Below are 27,647 nucleotides of genomic sequence, written 5' to 3'. Positions count from 1 at the left end.
TTTTTTCAGTCCAGGGAGGACCTGGCTTGGCAATTCGGGCTGGATTGTTCCCATGGGGCACAGGGTCAAGACTGATTTGCATATGGCTGGGTTCAAACTGGAATGGCATGGTGAGCAAAAAAATGATGTATTTAGACCCAGATCTCTGTACTGGGGTGGATGTATGACATTGTTCTGCATTCTGTCCATGAACTGTTGTTTTTGCATTTGTCACCCCGAGTCGGACGGGTATGCTCAGACGTGAGTCCCGGGCTCTCCATGCCACTGGAATCAAGCTATCCTGGCTGAAGGGGACTGAAAGCCCGAAACCGGTCCTAGGATGCTTGTTTCCAGTCCAGGGAGGACATGGCTTGGCAGTTCGGGCTGAACTGTTCCCATGGGGCACAAGGTCAAGACTGATTTGCATATGGCTGGGTTCAAACTGGAATGGCATGGTGAGCAAAAAAAATATGGATTTAGGCCCAGATCTCTGTACTGGGGTGTATGTATAACAATGTTCTGCATTCTGTCCATCAACTGTTGTTTTTGCATTTGTCACCCCGAGTGGGAAGGGTATGCTCAGACGTGAGTTCCGGGCTCTCCATGCCACTGGAATCAAGCTATCTTGGCTGAAAGCCCGAAACCGGTCCTAGGATGCTTGTTTCCAGTCCAGTGTGGACCTGGCTTGGCAGGCCTGGCTTCGGGCTGGACTGTTCCCATGGGGCACAGGGTCAAGACTGATTTGCATATGGCTAGGTTCAAACTGGAATGGCATGGTGAGCAAAAAAAATATGGATTTAGGCCCAGATCTCTGTACTGGGGTGGATGTATGACATTGTTCTGCATTCCGTCCATCAATTGTTGTTTTTGCATTCTGTTCTTAATCCATTTTTACTCTTCTGCTGGTGATTGTTTGGTTGTCCCCTTACATGATGAGGATATTTCTGTTTTCAGCTATGAGGACATCTTTATAGTTCATGGGTTCTGAAGCATAATGTGCATGGTTGGGTGTGCACACCAAGCCTAGTGTGGTAGCACTGCTATGGTTTAAGAATAAATGTGGGTATTGAGCTACAGAGCTGACCACCTTTTGTCTTCTCTAGGTTCACCGGGTTAAACAGGCAGTCACGCTGAAAGAGATCCGTATTGTGGCAGCTATGATCCAGAACTCAGTGGGGCCTAATCAGAAACCATGTCTCCAAGCCAGAACCAGAGGCGTCACTCAAACCAGAGATCTGAACTAAAATGAGTGACTGTAGTTCAGACCAGCTGTCTGGACCAAGTTTGGTGACCATGAACCAGTGACAATCCCAGGATAACTTCCCATTCCCAGCACCTAAACTCAACCACATGAAATTGTTTCCATGAGCACACAACTCTTTCTCCACACAATCAGTTTGAGACCTTTTATTTATTTTAAATGTTCTATTTGACAATGATTTTCTGATGAAGCTATAAAAGGCTGGAGGGCCTTGTTCTTGGAAGGAATCTTCGGCTCACAGGCAACACTTGGGGAGAACAGTTGAGTTCTGCAGGCTTCAAAGGTGTTCAAAATGCTTGCAGGAGGTCATACCAGGTGAAACACTTGGTCAACCAGCCACCAGGCTTTGTAGGAGTTGGAGCATTTGCAGGGCATTGGGCAGCATGAAGCACGTGGGCAAATGAATATGGAGTTTATTGGGAGAGTGAGCATTATCAAGAGGTTGGAGTTTGTTAAGACAAAAGGAGCAGCAGCGATCAGCCTCAGCAGAAAAGTGGTAGTGACTGTGTATCTTTCCAGAACTCAGAGGTTTTAGAAAAAAACAAAGTAGTTTGAATTTCCACATGCCTTTGTCAACCCCTTTAATTTATAGAAATATGATGCCATGTAAAAATAATGTAGAGCAGCAAAGTATTCAGAATATTCCTTAAATGCAACAAATCTTTGAAAAACATTGCATTGTGGAAAAGTCTGAATGACAGATGGCAGTGTGATGATGACATGCAAGTGGTAAGTGACAGAGCATTGTGTAAGATGACAACATCTTTGTGTGAGGTGAGCAAGATGGTTAGATCCTCGTGCAGCATATGCGCACATGTGTGATAGTGACGTGGAGGGTCTCGTGCATTCCACGGTGTGTGATGCACCATGCTTTATGGTGATATCCTCGGCCAATACCTGGTTTACGATCGTAATGTGCAACATTGTATGTAATATGTCATGCAGAAATCATCCTGTGTTGCAGCGTTTGCGACCACTGTGTAATGTAATGGGTCAATAGTAAGATCTTTGTGGAAGTTGCTGGAGAGAGCAGTGTGTAATCATGTCTCTGTCTAACAAGTCATTTGACAGACCACCTTTGTACAAGAAGCCCCAGAGGGTGTGATGACATCCATGTCTGTTCAACTGTTTGGTGAAGCAAGGTGTGCAAGGGTGGGTTGGATCTCCAAGCAAGCAACTCTGTGTCAACACAGACTAAGATCCTTGTTCAAGAAACTAAGAAAAGTTATGGTGTGCATAGGTGGTGAACTTGTGCAAGCTTCTCTGTGACAGAACCAAGGAGATGATGCTGGGCATTGTGCCCAACGGTGGGACCTATGAGTGAAGGGTGGCAGTGCGTAAAAGCAGGTTTCCTGCAAAACATTTGTCATGATAATATTATGTATGATAGTTCAATGAGTGGGGCGAAGGCGCCATAAAGTGACATCGTTAAGTCTTGATTGTCATGCACACAATTTCATTTTCATGTTTGCTCCTTCCAGCTCACTTCAGATTGGTACGGACACTCTGCATTATGAAGGGCCAGGTTCCCCTCCTAACTTCACCCAGTGATAAGGGAGGTGCTATTCCTGCCTTCAGCTTAGGTACATGGCCTTGCATTGCAAGACTGAGAGCAAATTCTAATGAGGAGCCAGGGCAGTTTTCCTGCCAAAGTGTCCCTAGAAGTATGGAGGAGGAGGAGGAGGATTAATGCCTTCCTCCAGACCTGTTAGTGTCAAACCAGTACATCTACTAGGCCCTAAGGAGCCAGGAGTAGTGCAACCACAGTATCTCAAAGGGATAGCAGAGGGAAGGGGCATGGAGGGCATCCACCACACTCAAGAGAAGGCAAGTCTGGTAAAGAAGATCTTTAAGTGGACTCAAACCAGGACACTTCATCTTCGGAACCTCTGCAGCTGAAAAACAGAGCACACTGCAATTAGGAAACAACCATCTAGCAGACAATAGACCAGCAGAAAGGTTCATAAGTGGAAACAGGCAGATAAATAAGGACATCAAAAATAGCTCAGAACAGTGGTGAAAAGGGCACTGAGGAAAGCAACAGATGATAAAACACCTGCGGGGAATACAACACAACTGAGATAAACTTAAGATTTGCTAAGCAATAGGACAGTTGTGAACGCAAAACAGTGAAGGGAACGAAACAAGTAAACACATACTATCTGGGAGTCAGGCAACCGGTAAAATCACAACAAATGGGGGAAGAACATGGCAACTGGGGGCAGAGCACAAGTGAACTCAGGGTTGCTGGGCAACAGGAAATGTGGACGCAAGACAGCTGGAAATAGAAAGAAGTGATCACAACAGTTGGATGACAAGAAACAGAAGAAAGCAAGGTGGATGGAGGACAAAACAAAAGAAGGCAAAAAAGCTAGAGGACATGAAGCAAGTAAACACTTGATAGTTGGAGGACAGGAAACAAGCGCACATGTGCTGCCTTTATGGACAGGAAGCGGGTATATAAATGTCAGCCAGGTGATCGACACAATAAGTGTACATATGACAAGCATGTACCGCGTTGAAAAAAAAACAACCCAGAAACAGAGGGTGGTAGGCAAAAAATAATAAACAGTTAAACAAAAAATGGTTAGTAGGCAGAAAACAGGTGACCACAAGATAGTGGGGGCCATAAACAAGTATACACATGACCTGTGAAACACATGGAAGTGGAGAATACAAAACATCTGGAGTAGATCAACCCAACAGAACTGGGTGAAAAGAAGCAGGTCACCATAATTGGACAAAAAAATAGATGTACACATAACAACCAGCCAAATGTTGAATAGAAATTACCAGGAAAGGGGACAGGGAGTCAGAAGGAAACAAAGGCATGGTGGAACCGACCAGAGGAAGGGCTGATTTCCTGTGCTCATTGCGTGTACGTACCTCATTATCAACAAGGTTTCGTTTGTACAGAGCCTCCTTTGCTGCATCCTGTAAAAGTGAGCAACAAATGCAAATAAGTTCTCAGAAAACTGGGGTTTTTAGGAACTGCGCCCCAAACACTGTCCATTGTCCTTAAGTGCCAAGAGTCCATGCAACAAATGTCTTACCCGTTTGCCTTCATGACCAAGACGTTGAGCTGCCTCAGTATAAAGCTGCAAGAACCGCTCCAGCTGGGTCACGTACTCTGCATAAGGGAGATAACGTGAGGCTGAAATACTTGCACCAGTGGGATCGACACTTTCCAGTAACAAAGCACAACTTCCAGCAATGTCTTCACAATCCACACCCTCCCTCCCAAAAAAAGAGATGTTACTGCATATAGACTATATTGTATGTCCCACATAAGAGAGGAGAAGAAATGCGTTACTTACCTGTAACTGCAGTTATCCAGTATTGGTGTCTTTCATAGATTCACATGCCTGAATCATTCCCCGTCGTCGAGACGGGAGTCTCCGGTACATAGAAAAGTAATGTCCTATAGACATACATAGAGAATAGTAGGCCTAAAGGCCTCATCTTAGTAACATATCCATGTCCTTTTGTAAAAAGGACCAAACTCTAGATAAGAGCCAATCAGCTATCACCTCCCTCTAGAACCTTCCTGGCAGGAGCCTCAGTCCTTCCAAAACAATCAGGGAAGTGCAGAGGAGTTGATAGAATCACCCTCCAAAACGATATATCTAAACAAAGAGATTCTATCAATGTGTGGACATGTATTTTATTTGTTGGTTTTACAGTGATGAGAAAATAGTGAAAGTACTCTCTCTTAGGGTGATAAAGATGAGAGCACTGTGTGCTTTTTAAAATACCCCTCACACACTAAAAAAATCCAGTAGTGTCATGCTTCATCATTGGGGTCTTCCCGTCCCTCTACGGGGCGGGGCGTGCTACGACCTGACCGACTACGCGGGAGCACTAAAGTGGTGACAGGACTATGTGATGGTGCAAGGTGTCAGTGAAAGTGTAGGGACCTAACAATGTGTGTGAGTACAAAAATTAAAAATCCTCTGGCTAGTAGAAAAAAACAATTTATTAGCTTCTCTAGCTGGGGACATTAAGAAGGGGGTTTTGGGGTTGAGCCGATCGCTACAACCTGGTCTACATGTTTCGTAGGCAGTCCCCTACTGCCTACTCATCAGGACCTTCTACTGGTCCCTACGGGAATAAGCTCAGTTGCTAAGTATTGTCAGCCTGTCTTCCTAAAAACTAACAGTAAAATTCCACTGCTAGTTTTATGCTTCAGGGCATGAGCTGGCCCCCTGGGAAGCAAAAATTGTCAAAAATAGGTGACCCAAATATGGTCCCTGTAAAGAAAAAGGGAAAAAAAGGGAGACACAGATATTTACATTTATAGCTGTGAATTTTGCGCTTTCATTCTTGTTTGCGCCACAATTTCACTCATCAAATCCATTCACCCATTATACAGAGAATGACTTTTGAACTTTTATGGACAGAGTGATGGTTCAGTCTGCCATCCCCTGGCTGTAAGTAGGTGATACCTAACAGTGGACAAAAAACACACAGATGTTCATAGTAGGAACTGTGGTTTGTCACTGCGCTTACATAATTATCTGCGCCACAATTCTTCATTTCAAATTTCATTAGCCCATTGCCTAAAGCCCTAATACAAGACTTTATGGACAGAGTGATGATTCAATCTTCCATCCCCTGCCTGTCCGAGTAAATTCCCGAACTTGTACGCGCCCACTGTAATTTGGGCTGGTTCTATCTCCACACACACACATCAACGCGACTCAATGCATACAACAACATTTCACAGGATTAAAAAAAGAGGAACCCGATCTTTCATATTAGTCATAAGGTTACGGTCAATGAGACAATAAAACAATGAAAGTCCCCACAAAACAGGGCGCACCCCTGCGTTAGAATGGTAACCATACATACTGTTGTGGCAAGTACGTGGTGCCCCATGAGCTGACAATCGGTAGGATTTCACCGCGGCGCTCTGCAAGAAAGAGAGCCACGCCCTTAGCGTTTTGGTCGAACTGCTTGGGAAGTGGAAAAAAGTGTCTCAAAACCCACTCGTTTTGAGACCTGGGGTAAGGGTCTGTAACTTACTTTGTCCGCATAATCACTAAGTCTTACTTCTACCGATGTTGCCGCTCTGCTGAATGCTCGCGTGTTAGGAGCACTGGATCATTTAAGCGTCAATGCGCGCTGGTGCCGGGTGTGTCTAAACACTAGCGCGCTAACCCAAAATGGCTACCCGTAATGGAACATTGGAGGGTCAAAATGCGGAAGTCTCCCTTCTATGTCTATCGTTACCCACGGTAAAGTGAATTTGATTGCTGTTCATGAATTATGGCAGGGAAGGTTGTACTTATACTGCACAATGACAATCTTAATGCAGAACAGATCACTATTCACAAATTATGACAGAGGAGATTATTCAACAGAAAAATAAAGCGGAAGTCATAATATTATGAAAGGGTCACTAGTGGTGGACCAGGATTGGGAGGTATTGAAGTTCTTGCAAGTTGCTGGAAACATGTATGAAGAGTAATAAAATTTAGCTTGGTATTTTTACGCAGTTCTCTACCTTGAATTATTAAAGGTGTACAGATTAAACAGCGAAATTCGCTGTGGAATATATTTATGAAAATCATAATTATTAGGTGGGTTGAGACTTGACCCCTGTGCTAAGGTTAAGCACAGTAGTCATACACCCGTAGTGCTGTATTCCAAAGGGGGTGGGTTCCACATGCCAGTAGAGGACCTCTGTTATTATCTTTGCCACGATTGGGGATGCCTTAGAGAGTGGGGGTTCTTTAGGGGTACGGGGGTTCTATAACTGGCCCCACGGAATTTCATCGTTCAACCCATTTTTGTTGGACTGGACACGAAAAACCCATCTCTGTTCTTTTTCAAGGAGATGTCTTTCGTTGTCAATCTGTTCAATTACAGTCCACAGTATGTCTTCAGGTTTGTGACCACTTACCAAGAAGTGGTTTGTTAATTTGGTACTGGACTTTTTGCACTTGATTGTGCTTTTGTGTTCACCTATTCTTAACTTCACTGCCCTGCTCGTCATGCCAATGTATTCGAGTTTGCAGGGGCATGTGATAAGGTACACAACATTGGAACTATTGCAATTGCTGAATGTTCTTTGTTCCCATGTTGTCCCGTTGTTGAAGGTCAATTTTTTGCTTTTCCTGGTCAGGCAGCATACCTTGCATCCACCGCAGGGGTAGTGCCCTTGTACAAAGTTAGGATTACCAGTGTTGTTCACCCTGTTGGCCTTTGGCCTAGTATGGACCAAAATATCCCTGACACTCTGTGCTCTTTTGTGCAAGAACATTGGTTTTGGAATTTCCAGGCCCCCGCTGTTAAGGATCTTCCAGTTTTTGTTAATTATTTTGCTCACCTGGTCAGAGTTGGTGTTGTACGTGGTCACACATATGGGTCTCTGCTCTTCCACTTTTTTGACTTTCTCCTCCAGGAGGCTTTCTCTGCAATTGTTCCTTGCTCTCTTATAGGCTTGATCAATGATCCTTGATGGATAGTTCCTCATTTTCAATTTTTTCTTTAGCTCTTCTGACTGAGTTTTAAAATTGGCAACTTCCGTACAGTTCCTGCGAAGTCGCAAGAACTGGCCGTAGGGGAGGTTATCCCTCAGGTGTCTCGGGTGAAAGCTCTGATACATCAAGAGACAGTTCTTGGAAGTACTCTTAAAGTGAGTTGTTGTCATCAATCTGCCATTCTTGGGGAAGATGTTCAAATCCAGGAATACCAGGTTGGTTTTTGTTGTGACACTGGTGAATTTGAGGAATTCATCCTGATAGTTGAGCCATGTCAGGAACTGTTGGGCACTCTTATCATCGCCATCCCAGATGATAAGGATGTCGTCAATGTACCTCTTCCAGGTCAGGATCCTTGGCCGGAAAGGGTTAATGTTGTTTAGTATTTTTGTAACCTCCAGATGGTGAACATAGAGACCAGCTATGCTTGGAGCAAATGTGCTTCCCATGCTGGTCCCATGCTTTTGGAGGTACAAAGTGCCGTTATACTCAAAGAAATTCTCCTTGAGAGCCAGGGTGCAGCATTCCATCACCACGTTTCGTGGTGTTTGGTACTCCCAGTCATCTGTGAAGAGGACATCCTCAATTATCGCCAGTGTTTCATTGTGAGGCAAGCTTGTATACAGGCTCTCTACATCACAGCTAATTAGTAGCTGTGTGTTAGGGTCAAATGACACTTCTTCGAGCAGATTAAGTACATCTTTCGTGTCTCTGAGGTATGTTGATGTGCTTGTGGATCTTGGGTAGGATGTACACCCTCCCCATAGAACTCCTGACCTTCGAAAAAGCTGTCATGAAAGATCTGGAAGCTCTCGACCCAACGCAGAAACGCGTTTTCCAAAATGTATCAAATGAAGTGATTTAAGCAACAACAAACAATTGGTCATAAAACCAGCAGATAAGGGGGGTGCAACGGTACTAATGAATATAGATCAATATGACAAGGAGTGTACCAGGCTATTACAGGACAAGAGAAACTACGAAATACTCTCATCAGATCCAACTGAGAGGATCTCAATCAAGATAAAGACTATGGTTGAGGAGGCACTGTCGCACGACTGGATCACCACCAAAGAAGGGGAATTTCTGTGTCAAAAAAACCCAAAGACCCCCTACCTGTACATCCTACCCAAGATCCACAAGGACCTTGTGAATCCACCGGGCAGACCGATTGTATCGGGGATCGGGTCGGTCCTCGAACCAGTCTCTAGGTTTGCAGATGCATCCCTGCGTCCAATGGTACAAAGCACATCAACATACCTCAGAGACACGAAAGATGTACTTAATCTGCTCGAAGAAGTGTCATTTGACCCTAACACACAGCTACTAATTAGCTGTGATGTAGAGAGCCTGTATACAAGCTTGCCTCACAATGAAACACTGGCGATAATTGAGGATGTCCTCTTCACAGATGACTGGGAGTACCAAACACCACGAAACGTGGTGATGGAATGCTGCACCCTGGCTCTCAAGGAGAATTTCTTTGAGTATAACGGCACTTTGTACCTCCAAAAGCATGGGACCAGCATGGGAAGCACATTTGCTCCAAGCATAGCTGGTCTCTATGTTCACCATCTGGAGGTTACAAAAATACTAAACAACATTAACCCTTTCCGGCCAAGGATCCTGACCTGGAAGAGGTACATTGACGACATCCTTATCATCTGGGATGGCGATGATAAGAGTGCCCAACAGTTCCTGACATGGCTCAACTATCAGGATGAATTCCTCAAATTCACCAGTGTCACAACAAAAACCAACCTGGTATTCCTGGATTTGAACATCTTCCCCAAGAATGGCAGATTGATGACAACAACTCACTTTAAGAGTACTTCCAAGAACTGTCTCTTGATGTATCAGAGCTTTCACCCGAGACACCTGAGGGATAACCTCCCCTACGGCCAGTTCTTGCGACTTCGCAGGAACTGTACGGAAGTTGCCAATTTTAAAACTCAGTCAGAAGAGCTAAAGAAAAAATTGAAAATGAGGAACTATCCATCAAGGATCATTGATCAAGCCTATAAGAGAGCAAGGAACAATTGCAGAGAAAGCCTCCTGGAGGAGAAAGTCAAAAAAGTGGAAGAGCAGAGACCCATATGTGTGACCACGTACAACACCAACTCTGACCAGGTGAGCAAAATAATTAACAAAAACTGGAAGATCCTTAACAGCGGGGGCCTGGAAATTCCAAAACCAATGTTCTTGCACAAAAGAGCACAGAGTGTCAGGGATATTTTGGTCCATACTAGGCCAAAGGCCAACAGGGTGAACAACACTGGTAATCCTAACTTTGTACAAGGGCACTACCCCTGCGGTGGATGCAAGGTATGCTGCCTGACCAGGAAAAGCAAAAAATTGACCTTCAACAACGGGACAACATGGGAACAAAGAACATTCAGCAATTGCAATAGTTCCAATGTTGTGTACCTTATCACATGCCCCTGCAAACTCGAATACATTGGCATGACGAGCAGGGCAGTGAAGTTAAGAATAGGTGAACACAAAAGCACAATCAAGTGCAAAAAGTCCAGTACCAAATTAACAAACCACTTCTTGGTAAGTGGTCACAAACCTGAAGACATACTGTGGACTGTAATTGAACAGATTGACAACGAAAGACATCTCCTTGAAAAAGAACAGAGATGGGTTTTTCGTGTCCAGTCCAACAAAAATGGGTTGAACGATGAAATTCCGTGGGGCCAGTTATAGAACCCCCGTACCCCTAAAGAACCCCCACTCTCTAAGGCATCCCCAATCGTGGCAAAGATAATAACAGAGGTCCTCTACTGGCATGTGGAACCCACCCCCTTTGGAATACAGCACTACGGGTGTATGACTACTGTGCTTAACCTTAGCACAGGGGTCAAGTCTCAACCCACCTAATAATTATGATTTTCATAAATATATTCCACAGCGAATTTCGCTGTTTAATCTGTACACCTTTAATAATTCAAGGTAGAGAACTGCGTAAAAATACCAAGCTAAATTTTATTACTCTTCATACATGTTTCCAGCAACTTGCAAGAACTTCAATACCTCCCAATCCTGGTCCACCACTAGTGACCCTTTCATAATATTATGACTTCCGCTTTATTTTTCTGTTGAATAATCTCCTCTGTCATAATTTGTGAATAGTGATCTGTTCTGCATTAAGATTGTCATTGTGCAGTATAAGTACAACCTTCCCTGCCATAATTCATGAACAGCAATCAAATTCACTTTACCGTGGGTAACGATAGACATAGAAGGGAGACTTCCGCATTTTGACCCTCCAATGTTCCATTACGGGTAGCCATTTTGGGTTAGCGCGCTAGTGTTTAGACACACCCGGCACCAGCGCGCATTGACGCTTAAATGATCCAGTGCTCCTAACACGCGAGCATTCAGCAGAGCGGCAACATCGGTAGAAGTAAGACTTAGTGATTATGCGGACAAAGTAAGTTACAGACCCTTACCCCAGGTCTCAAAACGAGTGGGTTTTGAGACACTTTTTTCCACTTCCCAAGCAGTTCGACCAAAACGCTAAGGGCGTGGCTCTCTTTCTTGCAGAGCGCCGCGGTGAAATCCTACCGATTGTCAGCTCATGGGGCACCACGTACTTGCCACAACAGTATGTATGGTTACCATTCTAACGCAGGGGTGCGCCCTGTTTTGTGGGGACTTTCATTGTTTTATTGTCTCATTGACCGTAACCTTATGACTAATATGAAAGATCGGGTTCCTCTTTTTTTAATCCTGTGAAATGTTGTTGTATGCATTGAGTCGCGTTGATGTGTGTGTGTGGAGATAGAACCAGCCCAAATTACAGTGGGCGCGTACAAGTTCGGGAATTTACTCGGACAGGCAGGGGATGGAAGATTGAATCATCACTCTGTCCATAAAGTCTTGTATTAGGGCTTTAGGCAATGGGCTAATGAAATTTGAAATGAAGAATTGTGGCGCAGATAATTATGTAAGCGCAGTGACAAACCACAGTTCCTACTATGAACATCTGTGTGTTTTTTGTCCACTGTTAGGTATCACCTACTTACAGCCAGGGGATGGCAGACTGAACCATCACTCTGTCCATAAAAGTTCAAAAGTCATTCTCTGTATAATGGGTGAATGGATTTGATGAGTGAAATTGTGGCGCAAACAAGAATGAAAGCGCAAAATTCACAGCTATAAATGTAAATATCTGTGTCTCCCTTTTTTTCCCTTTTTCTTTACAGGGACCATATTTGGGTCACCTATTTTTGACAATTTTTGCTTCCCAGGGGGCCAGCTCATGCCCTGAAGCATAAAACTAGCAGTGGAATTTTACTGTTAGTTTTTAGGAAGACAGGCTGACAATACTTAGCAACTGAGCTTATTCCCGTAGGGACCAGTAGAAGGTCCTGATGAGTAGGCAGTAGGGGACTGCCTACGAAACATGTAGACCAGGTTGTAGCGATCGGCTCAACCCCAAAACCCCCTTCTTAATGTCCCCAGCTAGAGAAGCTAATAAATTGTTTTTTTCTACTAGCCAGAGGATTTTTAATTTTTGTACTCACACACATTGTTAGGTCCCTACACTTTCACTGACACCTTGCACCATCACATAGTCCTGTCACCACTTTAGTGCTCCCGCGTAGTCGGTCAGGTCGTAGCACGCCCCGCCCCGTAGAGGGACGGGAAGACCCCAATGATGAAGCATGACACTACTGGATTTTTTTAGTGTGTGAGGGGTATTTTAAAAAGCACACAGTGCTCTCATCTTTATCACCCTAAGAGAGAGTACTTTCACTATTTTCTCATCACTGTAAAACCAACAAATAAAATACATGTCCACACATTGATAGAATCTCTTTGTTTAGATATAGGAGCCTCAGTCCCTCAGATTTTCGTATGCACTAAGCTAAGTAGGCGTGACACTGAGAGAGTTAGGTGAGTCCTTCCAGGGAAGGCGGGAGGGTTGCATGTGAATCTATGAAAGACACCAATACTGGATAACTGCAGTTACAGGTAAGTAACGCATTTCTTATCCAGTATTATGGGTGTCTTTCATAGATTCACATGCCTGAATCAGAGTACCAAGCAATGCAGAGTGCACATTTCTGATGGAACAGCATATACAAGTCCTCAGATAATATCAAAGTCAAAGTCAATAAACTTTATTCGGTTAAAAGCAAATAACCATAAAAGTAACAAACACAAAACAAAATACAGTAGTACAGTAATTACAATAGATACTTCTCATGATTAGTAGTACAGTGAGGTAGATCGATAGGGAGTCTATGATGTTTCAATTTGGATTTGTTTCCTGAATTTAAAAACACTTTTTAAATAGTTTAAAATCACAGTAACAGTTAAAATCGTGTCCATTTTCTGTACTTCTAAAAAAGCTGGGCGACATCTGGTTAAATTGATGTTTTTTAAAAAAGGGACTATAATTTTCCTACGTATAGCAGTATAAAATTTGCAGAAGAAAAGGATATGAATATCAGATTGTTGCGATGTACCATCACATAAGCAGGTGGGCAAAATATGAGTCCAAGAGTTCGTACATGGAAAAGACACTAATCTAAAAAATATACAAAATCTAAAACGAGTTAAAAGAAAACGATCATAGTTAGTCATGGGCAGGGATAAATATGGCTGTACAGTATTAGTCTCACAGAGGGTAGGAAGGTGCGAGTGTACTGTGGATTTCAAAATTTCCACTCTCTTCCTCTTATCCAGCAAGTGGTCCAGGCAGATAGTTTTTAGTAACTTCCTAGGAATAGTGTCCATTGAGGTTGGGTCCGAGAAATATGAATGTAGACCAATCTCGGTCAAAAAGTGCTTTACATAGCTCAACCATTCCATTCTGTCCGCATGGTCCAAACTGAGGGTGTCACGTAGCAGGGCACGGTTCATAACGCATTCGTTAGTAGTCCATACCCTGTGCCACAATAGGATAGGTTGGATTCTGATAATGTCCGTTATGTAGGGTTGGCCGAGTTCAGCGTGACAATTAAATGTGGCTGCACACTGTGGAACTGCTAGAACTCCCCTCAGAAATTTATTCTCTACCAGCTGGATTTGATCAACATTTGCATATCCCCATAGACCTGAGCCATACATAGCCACAGACAGGCATGTAGCTTTGTAAATGGTTAACATTTCTTTTATTGGTTTCCTGCCCAGTTTCCTAACAAAGTTCTGTAAAGCCATGATCGTTTTCATGAATAAAAGAGTTCTAGCCTTAATAGCGCTTGTCCAGGAACCTGATTCATGGAATAAAATGCCCAAATAAGAAAAGGTTGGGGTGTTATCCAGCGGCACATTGTTTAAGAAAATACGCTTCATTAATTTACCTGGTTTTAGGCCACAATTCATTGTGAAGGTCTTACTACAGTTTACTAGTAGATCCAGGTTCAGCATAAATTTCTCAAAGCTAACTACTAGTTTTTGTAAAGCGCAGGGAGTGCGTGCCATAAGTACTGCGTCATCCGCATACATGAGCGCAGGGATTTCCCTCCTCCCCACCCTGGGCATATCCCTACACTCCTGCAGCAGGTGACGCTCGAGACCATTGATATAAAGAAGAAATAAAAAAGGTGCCAGTACGCAACCTTGCCGCACTCCACGACCTATACTAAATTGCCTGGAGCATTCTCCTCCCCTGCCATAACGAACAGAGGCTGTAGCTCCACTGTAGAGTTCCCTCAAAAAACAGATAATGTTTTTGTCCACTCCCAAACCTTTCATTATATCCCACAGTTTAGAGTGTGATACACAGTCGAACGCTGAGGAAAGATCGACAAAAGTAAAATACAAGCGTTCGGATTTAATCCTTATATATTTATGCTGCAAAAGCATTAGGTTTAACCCTTGCTCAATTGTGCCAATCCCTTTTTGGAAACCAAATTGCAAATCACTAATAATATCGTTTTCCTCTGCCCAGCTTTGGAGTCTTGCCAATACAACACGTCCTAAAATTTTTACAGAGGAATCAAGAAGGGAGATTGGTCTGTAACAGGCACAGCTGTTCCTATCCCCCTTCTTGTAAATCGGGACAATGATTGAGGTGAACCAGGATTCTTTTAGACCCAATGAGAGAGCTGCATTAAAAAGTTGTACTAACATTGGCCCCCAGATTTCAATATTCGCTTTGAATAGGTCTGCCGGAATCCCATCAGGTCCGGCAGCCTTACCGCATTTAGTTGACCCCAAGGCTAAAAGCACTTCATCAATTGTTGTAATCAAGTTGTAACTCTGTTGTGCTTCCAGGCTAGAGTTAATACCCCCACCATGGATGTCATCCTGTGCCTTATAGAGATTTGAAAAATGGTCTACCCATTTGTCCTCATCTATTGCAATCTCGATTCGTGCCTTATGGGTTTCATAGGGGAAAGGAGTGTTAATTGCTTTCCAAAATGCAACAGAATCTTTAGATTGCGAGGCCTCACAGAGGGAATCTAGTGCCTCCTTATTCAATGCGGTTCTCCTTGCTTTCAGGGCCTGAGTATATGTGTTCCTACACTCTCTTATTTCATTTTTATCCCTAGGGCATCTGTGTACTGCCTGTTTTAAATTTTTCAAAGCCCTTGTACATGCAGTATTAAACCAGCTCTTGGGCCCCTTGCCTCTGCGTTTTGCCTCCACCCTTAGGCTACTTTTTATATTTGTAGCTATTGTTCCAAAGTGCTCAATAATTTGATCGTTAGTAGAGTTCTCACTTAGGCAAATCATAAAACTATTTGAGCACATCTCCCATAGTTTCTCAAAAAAGGTTGTGGGGATTATTTTACTCCATTTAAGTGTGTACCCGTTTTGTCTCCCAAGGACAACATCAACCGCTGTCTCTATAAGAGGCGCGGCCGTCGATGGGTCTGGGAACAAATCTGCTACCTTAACAGATTGTGGAAGGTGGTCACTTATGGGTAGTTGGATGTTCGTAACCCCCATGAGTCTATGATTGAGGTTACTGGAGGTAATAATAAAATCAATAGTTGTCGATAGGCCTCTACCAACGAAAGTCGGAGCAAAGGGTGTGGGTTCTGGGGCAGATTCATTGGCAAACCCCAAGTCAAACATGAATAATAGTTCATTTAGTAAGTCCCCCATCAGGGTGTGATCAAAGTGTGTCAAGTGCATGTCTCTCTCAATCATTAGGCCACATAGGCCCTGATTCCTTTTAGTACATAATGAACAATTAAAATCCCCCCCATATGATTATCAGCTCCCTTTCATTTCTGTCTACCTCTAACTGAATTTCATCTTTAAGCTGCTTCATTACAACCAGAATATCATCTTTCGGGACATTGTTATAAAAATTAATAATTAACACTACAGCTCCTTTATGATTCCGTAGGGTTATAATTTGGAAATAACAGGAGTTTAAATGGCAATGAGCTTGTTTAATTTTAAGTTGATTTGAGACAAGCGTTGTCAGCCCACCCTTAGCTCTTCCAAAATGACCTCCAACAGCTGGTGTAAAGAAGGTTCTATAGCCACTTACATGGATTGATTCCTGTATCCAAGTTTCTTGCAAGGCCACTATATCCTGACCATTTATTACTGACTCCCAGGCTGGATTTGTGATTTTTTGCCTAAACCCTGCTATATTCCAAAACAACAGTGCACATGGATCTTTCTCTTTCTGGGCCAGGCCTTCACCTGCCTGTTCCCCTCCCCTAATATTGATATCAACTATGGGGTGTTGCATCTGTTCCAGGGTATTACTGTTGCATGGTAACAAACTGTCAGTATTAGGGGCCTTTTGTAAAGTTGGCAGATCTTGGGGAATCCCACTCACAATCTCAGTGATTTTAAGGGGAACTATGTCCTTAATCAAGGGGTGAAAAACTGGAGAATGAAACTTGTTCCCAACCAAATTTTCTTGGGATGTCTGAGCTTGTTGTCAATCCACCCCGTCCAGACCATTAAAAATCTGGAAGCGATTTTGAATAGGTAGATTGTACATGGATGGGTGGAACTCTCTATTATTCCATGGCCTCCCTTGCAGCAGGTTGGGCTTGGGGTGTGGTGGGTATAGGCTGTTTATAGGGGGGTATTGATAATCTGATACCCGGTATCTGGGATAGGACTCCTCCGGCCTTTGCATGTGGATATGGGGGTCCTGAGCATTTACATAAACAGGATAACCCATCAAAGGTGGTGGCCCCATTATACCGGGCATATCCCATGGTCCCACTTGTCTAAGACCCCGCTGTCGGTATAATGTTTTCTTAAATGGCTGCCTATTCCAACCCTGTTTGTTAGAATCTTTTGACGGTGCATAGGGATAAAAATAGGATAAAAGATGTGTGGAGATGGCATCGCTGCTACTAGCATCGAACCAGTCTCCAATGTGCCTCACGGCCCTATAATCCTTAAAATTGATGACTATCACGTCACCACTTCTATCCTTAGGTCTGACTCCCACCCAGTGGGCACGCCTTACAGTTAGGATTTCTCCATTGATGGATGCAGGCAACGGTCTGTTGTCTCGGAGCCAGAATGTGACCTTGTTCCGTAAGGCAACATGATCTTCCCATTTACCTGCAGGAAGTTCTGGAACCCCTGCCATTACAATGACAAAAGGGGCAGAATCTGGGGGTAAGTCTATAGTATGGCTCGTTTTTGCTAAGGTGGTGGTTGGTGGATTCTTATTTCTCGGATTAGTTGTTGAAGGGTCTTTTCTGCCTCCCTGATTTTGAACTCCCCCAGATTTTTGGGTTTGTTCTTCAATTACTGAGGCCGCCGGCTGAATCACAGGCGGTTGCAGCGTGGGAGTTAATGGCAAAATCGTTGGGCTACCCACTCTTCCCTTTTCTTGCACTGATTTCTTTTTTAACGCGGGTACTGGTTTCTTAACTACTGGAGTTATAGGAGCTGGTGTTATAGTGGTCGTTACAGCATTAGATTTTACAGGAGGGTTAGTCTTAACTGTGGGATTCGTTTTAGCTTTTCCCGGGCCTTTTATTAGGTCATGTAAAAGGAGGGAGTTCTGTTCAACCTTTTTCTCTATAATGTTCAAGTGTGTGGACATTAGATCCGTCTTATCCAAAATCGGTTGCATCACACCCCTGATTAATTCTAAAATTTTGGCCAACATGGCCTCTTCGCCTAATAAAGTTTGCCCAGTATGTGACTGTGGGGTCTGAACTACCCCTTTCCTTATCTTCCGAGGTCGATTACACAATGGCTCACCCCCCCTTTTTTTACTTGTTCTTATAGTGGGGGGTGAGATAGATGACCTAGAAGATGCCTCAATGGGCATTTTTGGTGATCCTGATAGCCTTCCATTATCATTCCCTGTAGATGAATCTAGTAAAGATGGGCTAGTTGGCGTACTAGACAAGAGATGCTTACTCATTATAGTGGGATCAAGGGGAAAGTTACCAGTATTCTCTATAATCCCTGATTGTGAAAAATCAATAAGCATCACGGAATCTGTGGGTCGGCTCTGTGAAATAGCATCCCCCATTCCTCCCAAGTTTGAAGATCTCAGCTCAAGAAGTAGAGGTGCAGTTTCAGGCACCCTCCCCCCTCCTTGTGTAATTGTACAACTTGTCTTACTTTGCTTCCCCCTCCGTCTCACTCGGGCTTTCTTAAATTTTCTAGGGGATTCTTTAGTTGCACGATCATGTAATCCTGTAGGTGATATGGGTAATACTGTGGGAACAGGAGCACAAGGAATTTCATCATGCTGGCCTGCATGGACCATGGCAGTTACAATGGTTACTTTGCCTGCAGGGACCGAATGTTCCTTAGCCACAGGATTCTCAAAAACAGTTACTGGGGGTTCTGGTGCAATAATAATAGCAGGTGAGTGTTCCAGACCCAGTGAAGCCCTCCTGTTACTGTTAATTTGCGCTACCTTCTTTATAAGGAAATTGTCCATAGTAACAACTTTAGTAGTCATAGTGGCTGTTGATTAGATGCTAGCTTAATACGAGAAGTATGAAAATAAAATAACAGGGTCTCACTCACATTGCAAGAAGCTGCTCGAATGATGGATAGAGGGACGTAAAGGGTATGGCCCCGGCCCGGCTCCTCGGTCCCCGGAGGGCCACAGAGGGCCCGCCCTTTGCCCGGGCTTCGCCCCGGGCGTCCCGCTCGCGTCCCGCGACGCTGGTCTGCTGCTCCCTTTATCGGGCGCCCTGCGCCCTGCTGGCGCGTTCCGCGTCACTCCTTCGCGCCGCCGCGGTGCCTGCCGGGAGTTGTGGTCCTCCCGGAGCGGCGACGCGATTTGCTGTACCCGGTGTGACTCTCGGCGGTGGGCGGCTTCCTCCAAAGGACTGGTGGCGTGTTGTGACTCTCGGCGGTGGCGGCAGGTAAGTGTAAGCAGTTCCCCCCGCTCTGCCGGTCTGCTGCTCCCTTTATCGGGCGCCCTGCGCCCTGCTGGCGCGTTCCGCGTCACTCCTTCGCGCCGCCGCGGTGCCTGCCGGGAGTTGTGGTCCTCCCGGAGCGGCGACGCGATTTGCTGTACCCGGTGTGACTCTCGGCGGTGGGCGGCTTCCTCCAAAGGACCTGTGGCGTGTTGTGACTCTCGGCGGTGGCGGCAGGTAAGTGTAAGCAGTTCCCCCTCAGATAATATACATCAAGTGAGCATGAACCATCATTAGACATCCACAATAAGTATTAGTAAAGAAATGTGCATATCAGAGTAGGATGGAGGGACGGAGGAAGGCTCACCTTACTGAAATAGATGGCGTAACACTGTTTGTCCCACTGCTGCATCATTCATCAGCTCTGTATCCAGGCAGTAGTGCCTAGTGAAGGTATGCTGCGACTTCCATGTTGCCGCCCTGCAAATGTCAATGACTGGCGCCCCTGCAAAGAGAACCATAGAAGTGGACATAGCTCTCGTGGAGTGCGCTCTCACTTTGGAATACAATGGCTGTCCAGCTTGGTCATGACAGAAAGCAATGGCTGCAGAAATCCATCTGGAGATGCTCTGCTTGGTAAGTGGTAGACCGTTCCTAGGTCTGCTGTAAGCTACGAATAGCTGGTTAGATTTCCTGAATGTTTTCGTTTTGCCAATGTAAAACTTCAAGCATCGTTTGAGATCCAAAGAATGCAGCGATCTCTCAGCTGCTGTGCTTGGGTTTGGAAAGAAGGAACGCAGAACCACAGGTTAATTTAGGTGGAAGTCCGACGGGACTTTTGGGATAAACCTAGGATTGGTTCTCAGGATTACTCTGTCGTTTTTAAAACTGTAGAAAAGGATCCTGGATTGAAAACGCCTGTAGCTCACTGACCCTCCCTGCAGATGTGAGCGCCAGTAAGGAGTGCTGTTTTCCATGAGACGTACTTTAGGTCAGCTCTGTGTACTGGTTCGAACGGATGCTTTAGGAGCTGTTTAAAAACCACATTGAGATGCCAGGTAGGTGGCAACATCCTTACTGGCGGGAAAGATCTGTATAATCCTTTTAGAAATTGCTTATTCAACCTGCTTGACCAGAGAGATTGACTTGTTGAAGTTCTTTTATAACGAGATATTGCTGCTACGTGTACTTTAATGGAGGAGTGGGCTAGGCCCGACTGTGCCAGATGTAATAGATAAGGTAAGATTTGCTCCGGTGAGGAGGAGAAAGGCCGAATGCCTTGATCTGCACACCAAACACAAAAGCGCTTCCATTTGAGGGAATAAGTTTTGGTTGTGCTATCCGCCCTTGCTCTGGCAAGAATGTCTCTACAGTCTTGTGGAATATTCAGATTGTGGAACTCTCGGAACTCAGGAGCCCGGCAGCTAACCTGAGAGACTTCAGATCTGGATGTTGAACTTGATTGTTGTTTATTGTGAGCAGAGATGGATACTGCCGCAGGTGGATCGGCGGCTCCAGGGATAGACGGTGGAGCTCTGTAAACCAATGTTGCCCCGACCAAGTTGGGGCTATTAAAATTAGAGTACAAGGCTCGACCTAAATTTTCTTGAGGACTCTGGAAAGCATCTGGAATGGCGGAAAGGCGTGCGCAAAGACGTTGCGCCATGCGATGGAAATTGCATTCCCTAGAGACCCTGACTGGGGATGCCAACTTGCGAAGTTTGGGGATTTGGCGTTCATTCTCGTCGCAAATAGATTGATTTGCGGCGTGCCCCATCTGGAGAAGATCTGGTCGATAATTTGTGCGACAATGTTTTCTGCCTGCCCAACGCGTCGGCGAGCACATTGTCCGTGTCTGGGACATATTCCGCCCATAGGGTTACATTGTAGAGTATGAGTCAATTCCAGATTTTTTTGCGACTCGCGAGAGAGCGTCAGCGAGCGTGTCCCTCCCTGTTTGTTGAGGTAGTGCATAGTCGTGGTGTTGTCTGTCCGGACGAGCACCAGGGAATTTTTTGATTCTTGACAGGAAAGCTTGAAGGGCAAGGAAGACTGCCCGCAGTTCGAGCAGATTGATATGTAGTTTCTTCTCCATAGGAGACCACTTCCCGCTTATCTGTAGCTCTTGCAGAAAAGCTCCCCAGCCTTCCAAGGAGGCGCCTGTTGTGACAACATGAGGAGCAGCCGGAGGCAGGAATGACAAGTCTTGAGACAGGTTTTGAGATGACATCCACCATTGCAGAGCTCCGACCATCTGAGGATTCACTTTTATGTGGTCGTCGAATGACCCTGTGCATTAGACCCACTGCTTCGAGAGCGCCTCCTGTAGAGGTCTCATTCGTAGTCAACAGTGAGGAATCAGGAGGATACCCGATGACATCATCCCCAGGAGGGATTTGAAGAGGCGGACTGTCAAGACTTTCTTCGAGGCTACTAAAGCAGCTAGTGCAAGGAGCTTGTTCATCCTCTCTCTGGATGGGAAAGCTTTTGCTGACCGTGTGTCCAGGGTTGCACCTAGGAAACTGATGCACTGAGAAGGTTGTAGGACCGATTTTTCCTGATTGAGGGTGAGACCCAAGCAATTGAAAAGCTTTAAACAGGCGTTGGAAGACCTGGACACGTCTTCTAAGGATGGAGCCTTGACCAGCCAGTCATTCAGATATGGAAAGACTTGGTGATGGCACTGTCTGAGATATGCCGCCACCGGGGTATGACATTTTGTGAATATGCGCGGTGCAGACTTGAGCCCGAAGGGCAGAATGCGAAATTGCAAGTGTCTGCCCGCTACTGCAAATCGCAAGTACCTTTTTGTGATTCCTGTGAATTGGGATATGGAAGTAAGCGTCCTGTAGGTCTAGGGATGCCCTAAAATCCTGCTCTTACAGTAGTTGCAAGACCTCCTGGATCGTTACCATGCGAAACGACTGCTTCTTAGGAATTTGTTGACGTCCCTGAGGTCCAAGATTGGTTTCCACTTCTTGTCTTTTTTTGGGGGGGGATCAAAAAGAAGCGGGAATAAAACCCTTTCCCCTTCTGAGATGGAGGTACTCTCTCTATTGCTCCTTTTTGCAGCATAATAGAGATCTCTCGTAGAAGCAGCCATAGATTTTTGTTATTTCCGCTGTCCTTTACCTTGAAAGGACGACTTCCCAAAAGAGGATTGCTTGTTTTGCTGTTGTTGGCGCTGTTGGTATTGCAGTCTACTCTGGCCTGAAGAGCAGGAAGACTTGTATTGATCATTTCCTCTGTAGGAAGACTGTCCTCTTCCTCTATTTCTACTAAAGGACTGGTTCTTATACTGAAGAGTGCCCAAAGTTCTCGCAGTGTCTGCTTCGTCAATTTTGTGTGCCTGATAGTAACTGGCTATCATATGGCATGTCCAAAATCTTTGTTTGCACCTCAGGACGGAAAGAGGTTGCCTTTAGCCATCCTTGGAGCCGCAAGACTGCTGCTCCAGCCAACTGGCGGAACCCTGTCATAGCGATATCCATCGCGCAGTCTATAGTTTTTGACGCCGATGCTTCACTATCTAGCAGAATCCTCTTTACTTCCTCTTTGGATGAATCTGGCAACTCCGACAGGTATGGGGCTATGTGTGCCCACAATTGTCTATTATAGCGTCCCAAGAGCTCTAGGGCGTTCGCGGCCTTTACCCTCATTGCCGACATTGAGGAAAACCTGTTCCCAATGTTGTCCACTCTTCTTCCCTCCTTATCAGGAGGAAGCGACAAAGGGGCCGAAGGATTCCTGGAGGTCTTCTGGGCCGCCTGTGTCACAACGGAGTCCGGCTTAGGAATCCTGTTAAACACGCTGGTGCTGTATCTGGCACCCTATACTTCTTATCCAACTGAGGTGTCACTGGTGATACAGAGGAGGGGTTCTGCATGACCTTTACCCCTTCTGACTATAGGTAATCGATAATCGGTATTGACCGTATAGCCTTCTTGAGAGGTTCTTTGAAGTCCTACAAGAAGCAGACCTGTTCTTGAGAGACCATTGAGATCTTAAAACATTGAGCAGCCCTCTCTACCACATTAGAAGAGATTCCAGAGTTGTCGGAATTTCCCTCGTCGACGAGCCCGTCGACGAGATCGCCGTCATAGACTATGCCGTCGTAGACGAGCAGTCATAGAGGAGGCCGTTGTAGGCGACGCCATAGACGATTCGTCGTAGACGAGGCCGTCGTCGATGACGCTGTCGTAGACGAGCCATCGTAGAGGAGGCCATCGTAGACGAGGCCATTGTAGCTGAGGCCAGCATAGACGAGGCCATCGTCGATGCCGTAGACAGGCCGTCGTAGACGAGCAGTCATAGACGAGGCCGTCGTCGACGACGCAGTCGTAGATGAGCCATCATAGACAAGCCATCGTAGCTGAGGCCATGGTAGACGAGGCCATGGTAGACGAGTCCATGGTAGACGAGGCCATCGTCGACGCCTTAAACAGGCTGTCGTAGATGAGCAGTCATAGACGAGGCCGTCGTCGACGCTGTCGTAGACGAGCCGTCGTAGAGAGCCATTGTAGATGAGCCATTGTAGATGAGCCATCGTAGGCGAGCCATCGTAGACGACCCATCATAAACAAACCATCGTAGATGAGTCCATCGTAGACGAGGCCATCGTAGATGAGGCCATCGTCGACGCCGTAAACAGGCCGTCGTAGACTAGCAGTCATAGACGACACCGTCGTCGTCGACGAGCCGTCGTAGATGAGCCATTGTAGATGAGCCATCGTAGACTAGGCCATCGTAGATGAGGCCATCGTAGACGAAGAGGCTGTAATAGGCAATGAGGATGGTTTCTTCGTTGACGATGTTGGCTTCTTGGTCTTTACCTCAGGAGGTATAGAATACGCCTTCCTAAAGGGTCCTATGACCAGAGGAGGTGATTTTGACGGCTCCGAAGTCGTCTTTTTTACATGATTTTTCTCCAAAAGCAAGTCCTTTACTCTCCTTTTCCACAGAGTGAGGAGATTTTGAAGAACTTTGCCCAGAAGACCAATGAGTGGTCTTTTTGAGGGCCTTCTCAGGACGTTCCCCTGAGGAATGAGTTTGAGGAGATTTTCTTCTCTTTTGAGATGTCCTAGATGTTGAGGTCAAAGCCTCATCACTTTCACTGGAGAAAATAAAAAACCTCCTTTCTGGTCTTAGTGTTTGACACCATATTAAAAGTCACCCTTCACGACCTCTCAAAAAACTTACTTGAGAAGTGCGACATACCTTGCAGTCTTTCCTTACCAGGCCTTCTTTAAAGAACGTATTTGAAGATAATCCATAGTAGAAAAGAAACCTTGACAACAAAGTTATTTAATGAAGTGAAAAAACACAGAATCTGAGCAGAGCTCAGAGGAGACTCCCTTAGCACAACGTGCGGTAGAAAATCTGAGGGACTGAAGCTCCTGCCAGGAAGGTTCTAGAGGGAGGTGATAGCTGATTGGCTCTTATCTAGAGTTTGGTCCTTTTTACAAAAGGACATGGATGTGTTACTAAGGTGAGGCCTTTAGGCCTACTATTCTCTATATATGTCTATAGGACATTACTTCTCTATGTACCGGAGACTCCAGTCTCGACGACGGGGAATGATTCAGGTATGTGAATCTATGAAAGACACCCTTAATACTGGATAAACTGAAATTCCCAATAGAATGATGCACTAGAATTCTTCAAAATGCGCTCCAAAACAAATCTCTCCCACAAGAACAGATGTTCCATATATGTAAGTGTCAGCTCATGCACGGAGTGATGCAACCATCCACCTCCCGGCACGAGCATTACAGAGCGGGATCATTCTTCCAGCCAGTCAAAAGCAAAGCCTTTTCCACCATAGTGGCAACCCAGGCAATCTAGGAATCAGGAGCAGATCAAGGAAATCCAGGAGATTTGTTGATTAAATCACAAGCATATTTTAAAAAAATCTAAATCATAAAATGAGCTGTGAATACCATTTGTCTGGCTTGCATTGGAAGTTTAAAAAGGGCACATAAACCCTCCTCAGAATTTGATAAGTACTAAAGATTGAGGACTTCTGCTTTCTGTGATATCACAGGCAAGTTTGTGCCTCGGAATGGAAGACTGAGGTTTTCCATAGACCGACCCACAGAAGAGAGAAGCGATCTGGCTGAAGAAAAGGGGGTTAGCCATGCCCAAGTGAGCGAGCACTTTCCCAATACAAGATATGTATGCTCTGCAGTGTGAAAAGAGAGGCACTGTCCTTTGTACCACTCCCACGCTAAGGCACTAAAATAAAAGCCCCTTTAAAGTATGTGAGACATCAACTCCTCCCCCATCCAAACCATGAAAAGAGGTCTCCTAAGACGCACATAGATGAGCATGTGCTAGTTCAGGGAACATATGGAAGCTGATTACCTTTCCTAGCCGCCGGCCCCCCCTGCTCCAGGTGAGATTTCTGCCACTGGAAGCGTTGGATGATATCCCGGTGTTGGTCCAGAAGCTCATTGGGGGGCTGGCTTTGCATCTGCTTATAGTGCTGGATCTACAGAGAGAGAAAACAACATGGTTCAATGAGATGGTAACACACTCAAGGCACAGCAATAGAGAGTCAGTAACACACCAGGGACTCATCGGTGGAAGACCTAAAATCCCAGGACACATCAGCAGCAAGAAAGATGCACACATGGGAAAGAAACAAGATTCATGAACACATATTTACATGGCAGCAGCAGAATATCTGCTCATGTTCTACTCCCATCCCTTTAACCCTTCTGCTCTCCCTATAAGTCATTTTCTGTTCCACTTACTTTCTTCTCCAGCCGATCCCTCTCAAAGGCCAATACATGCAGGCTCTGCAGTGTGTATCCCACTCTGCCAAGAAAAAAAAAATAAGCTGAAATCCAAGTAATGTGTACATATAACTTTAAAGGTACAGGAGCCTTTCCAGAGCTGGATTGGTCATACAGGGCACTGGGAAAAACCCCAGGAGGCTCTGGAACTGGAGTGGTGGTTTTGGGCAGAGATATATTTATCATATTCTTGTAAACAACCTAGAGAAGGATTATGTTACTAACCATGTAAGTATCTGCTCTTGGCATGCATTGCTGTAGATTTACATGCGTTGCATAAGTCCGCCATCTAGTGTTGAGCCTGGATGATTACAAGTTGTTTTTGTTCAAAGAAGTTTTTCGAGTCACGAGGCTGTGTGACTCCTTATGGTGATGCTGTGCCTGGGCATCAACTACATTGTTTCGCTGCAGGCGGGTGAGAATGGAGTTCGAGTAAGTATTACTAACGAGATGTCCATGCTAGTAATGTGATTTAAAGTAAAATAAAGCAGTAAACTGTGACCTACACAGGCATCCCGGGAGGAGGATAGGCACATGTGAATCTACAGCACTACATGCCAAGATCAGATGCTTACAGGGTAAGTAACATAATCTGTTTGAGGCATGTGTGGCTGCAGATACATATGCTTTGCATAGACTGTAAAGCAGTCCCTGTCCCAAAATGGTGGCTAGCCTGTTGGGGTTACAGTTGTTTGAAAGGAAGTACTGCTTCTCCAACATTGGTTTGTTGACATGCTGAAACATCCACACAGTAATGTTTTGTGAAGGTGCGAGGTGTGGACCATGTTGCTGCTTTGCAGCGGTCAGCAAGGGGAATGTTCCCTAAAAATGCAATAAAGGCTCCTATTTTACAAGGAGAGTGAGCCCTAGGGGAAACAGGTAAAAGTCTTTTAGCATTACTATAATGAGTCTGAATGCATTTGACTATCTGTCTAGAAATTAAATGGAAGTGATAAAGCAACAAATATTTGCTTAGTTTTCCTAAATGTTTTGCTTCTGTTAATATAATACTTTAAAGATCTTATAGCGTCAAGAGTATGAAGAGCTCTTTTCGCAGCAGAATCAGGTTGCAGAAAGATTACAGGCAATTCTATTGATTGATAAATATGGAGAGGAGAGACTACGTTGGGAAGAAACTTGGGTTTTGTTCTGAGCACTACTTTGTCTCGGTGCAGCTGGAAGAATGGTTCTTCTAAGGTTAGTGCCAGGAGTTCACTGATACGCCTGAGTGAAGTAATAGCCATTGAAAAAGCTACTTTCCAAGATCAGTTTTGGAGTTGGCAGGAATAGTGATACAAATGGAGGCCCCATGAGCCTTGTTAGTACAATGTTGAGCTTCCATACTTCCCGGTGGAAGTGTAGGGGGACTTACTCTTTTGAGTCCCCCCATGAATGCTTTACTGACTGGTATCTTGAATAAAGATACGTGTTGTCTCTATTGATGTATAGGCTAAACCTGAGGTTTGAAGATGCAGCAGATAACATATAATGGTTTGTACCTGTGCATTTAAAGTGTATACTTTTTTATGCAGGCCGTATAGAACAAGTCGTTTCCATTTCGGAGCTTCTTTAACAATTTCCAAACATTGTTGTGGTAGGTTAAGATACCCAAATTCTATGAATTCAGGAGCCATATGGCAATGTTAATTTCCCTGGGATTGGGATGTCTGATTTTGCCATGGTTCTGTGTGAGAAGGTCTGGGTTGAGTGGATGTTTCTCCTGGGAAAACTGGGAGAGTTCCAGTAGTGTAGTGATCCATGGTTATTGAGCCCACGTTGGAGCTATGAGAACTAGGGTGAAGGAGGTCTGCCTGAGCTTTCTGACCATAAATAGAAGTAATGGGAG

General features: G+C 45.0%; 2 protein-coding genes across 3 annotated transcripts in view; one reads left to right on the top strand and one right to left on the bottom strand.

The window, feature by feature from the left end:
- The window catches only part of PODNL1 (podocan like 1), a 141,517-nt gene extending 139,650 nt beyond the window's left edge, over positions 1-1,867 (top strand). For both annotated transcript variants that reach the window (XM_086963641.1, XM_086963640.1), the window contains exon 11: positions 1,083-1,867. The gene's annotated coding sequence lies outside the window, so the exon portion shown is untranslated. The remainder of the gene's footprint in view (positions 1-1,082) is intronic.
- The window catches only part of CC2D1A (coiled-coil and C2 domain containing 1A), a 205,185-nt gene continuing 178,909 nt past the window's right edge, over positions 1,372-27,647 (bottom strand). The window contains exons 25-29 of the mRNA XM_086963634.1: positions 25,760-25,823; positions 25,368-25,494; positions 4,294-4,370; positions 4,127-4,174; positions 1,372-3,135 (exon numbers count right to left, since the gene is read on the bottom strand). Coding sequence (XP_086819760.1) covers positions 3,115-3,135; positions 4,127-4,174; positions 4,294-4,370; positions 25,368-25,494; positions 25,760-25,823 — 337 coding nt within the window. The 3' untranslated portion in view covers positions 1,372-3,114. The remainder of the gene's footprint in view (positions 3,136-4,126; positions 4,175-4,293; positions 4,371-25,367; positions 25,495-25,759; positions 25,824-27,647) is intronic.

This window comes from Lissotriton vulgaris, chromosome 1_1, assembly GCF_964263255.1.
Source record: "Lissotriton vulgaris chromosome 1_1, aLisVul1.2, whole genome shotgun sequence".
In the NCBI taxonomy this organism is placed as follows: Eukaryota; Metazoa; Chordata; class Amphibia; order Caudata; family Salamandridae; genus Lissotriton; species Lissotriton vulgaris.
This window is presented reverse-complemented; position numbering and strand designations above follow the sequence as displayed.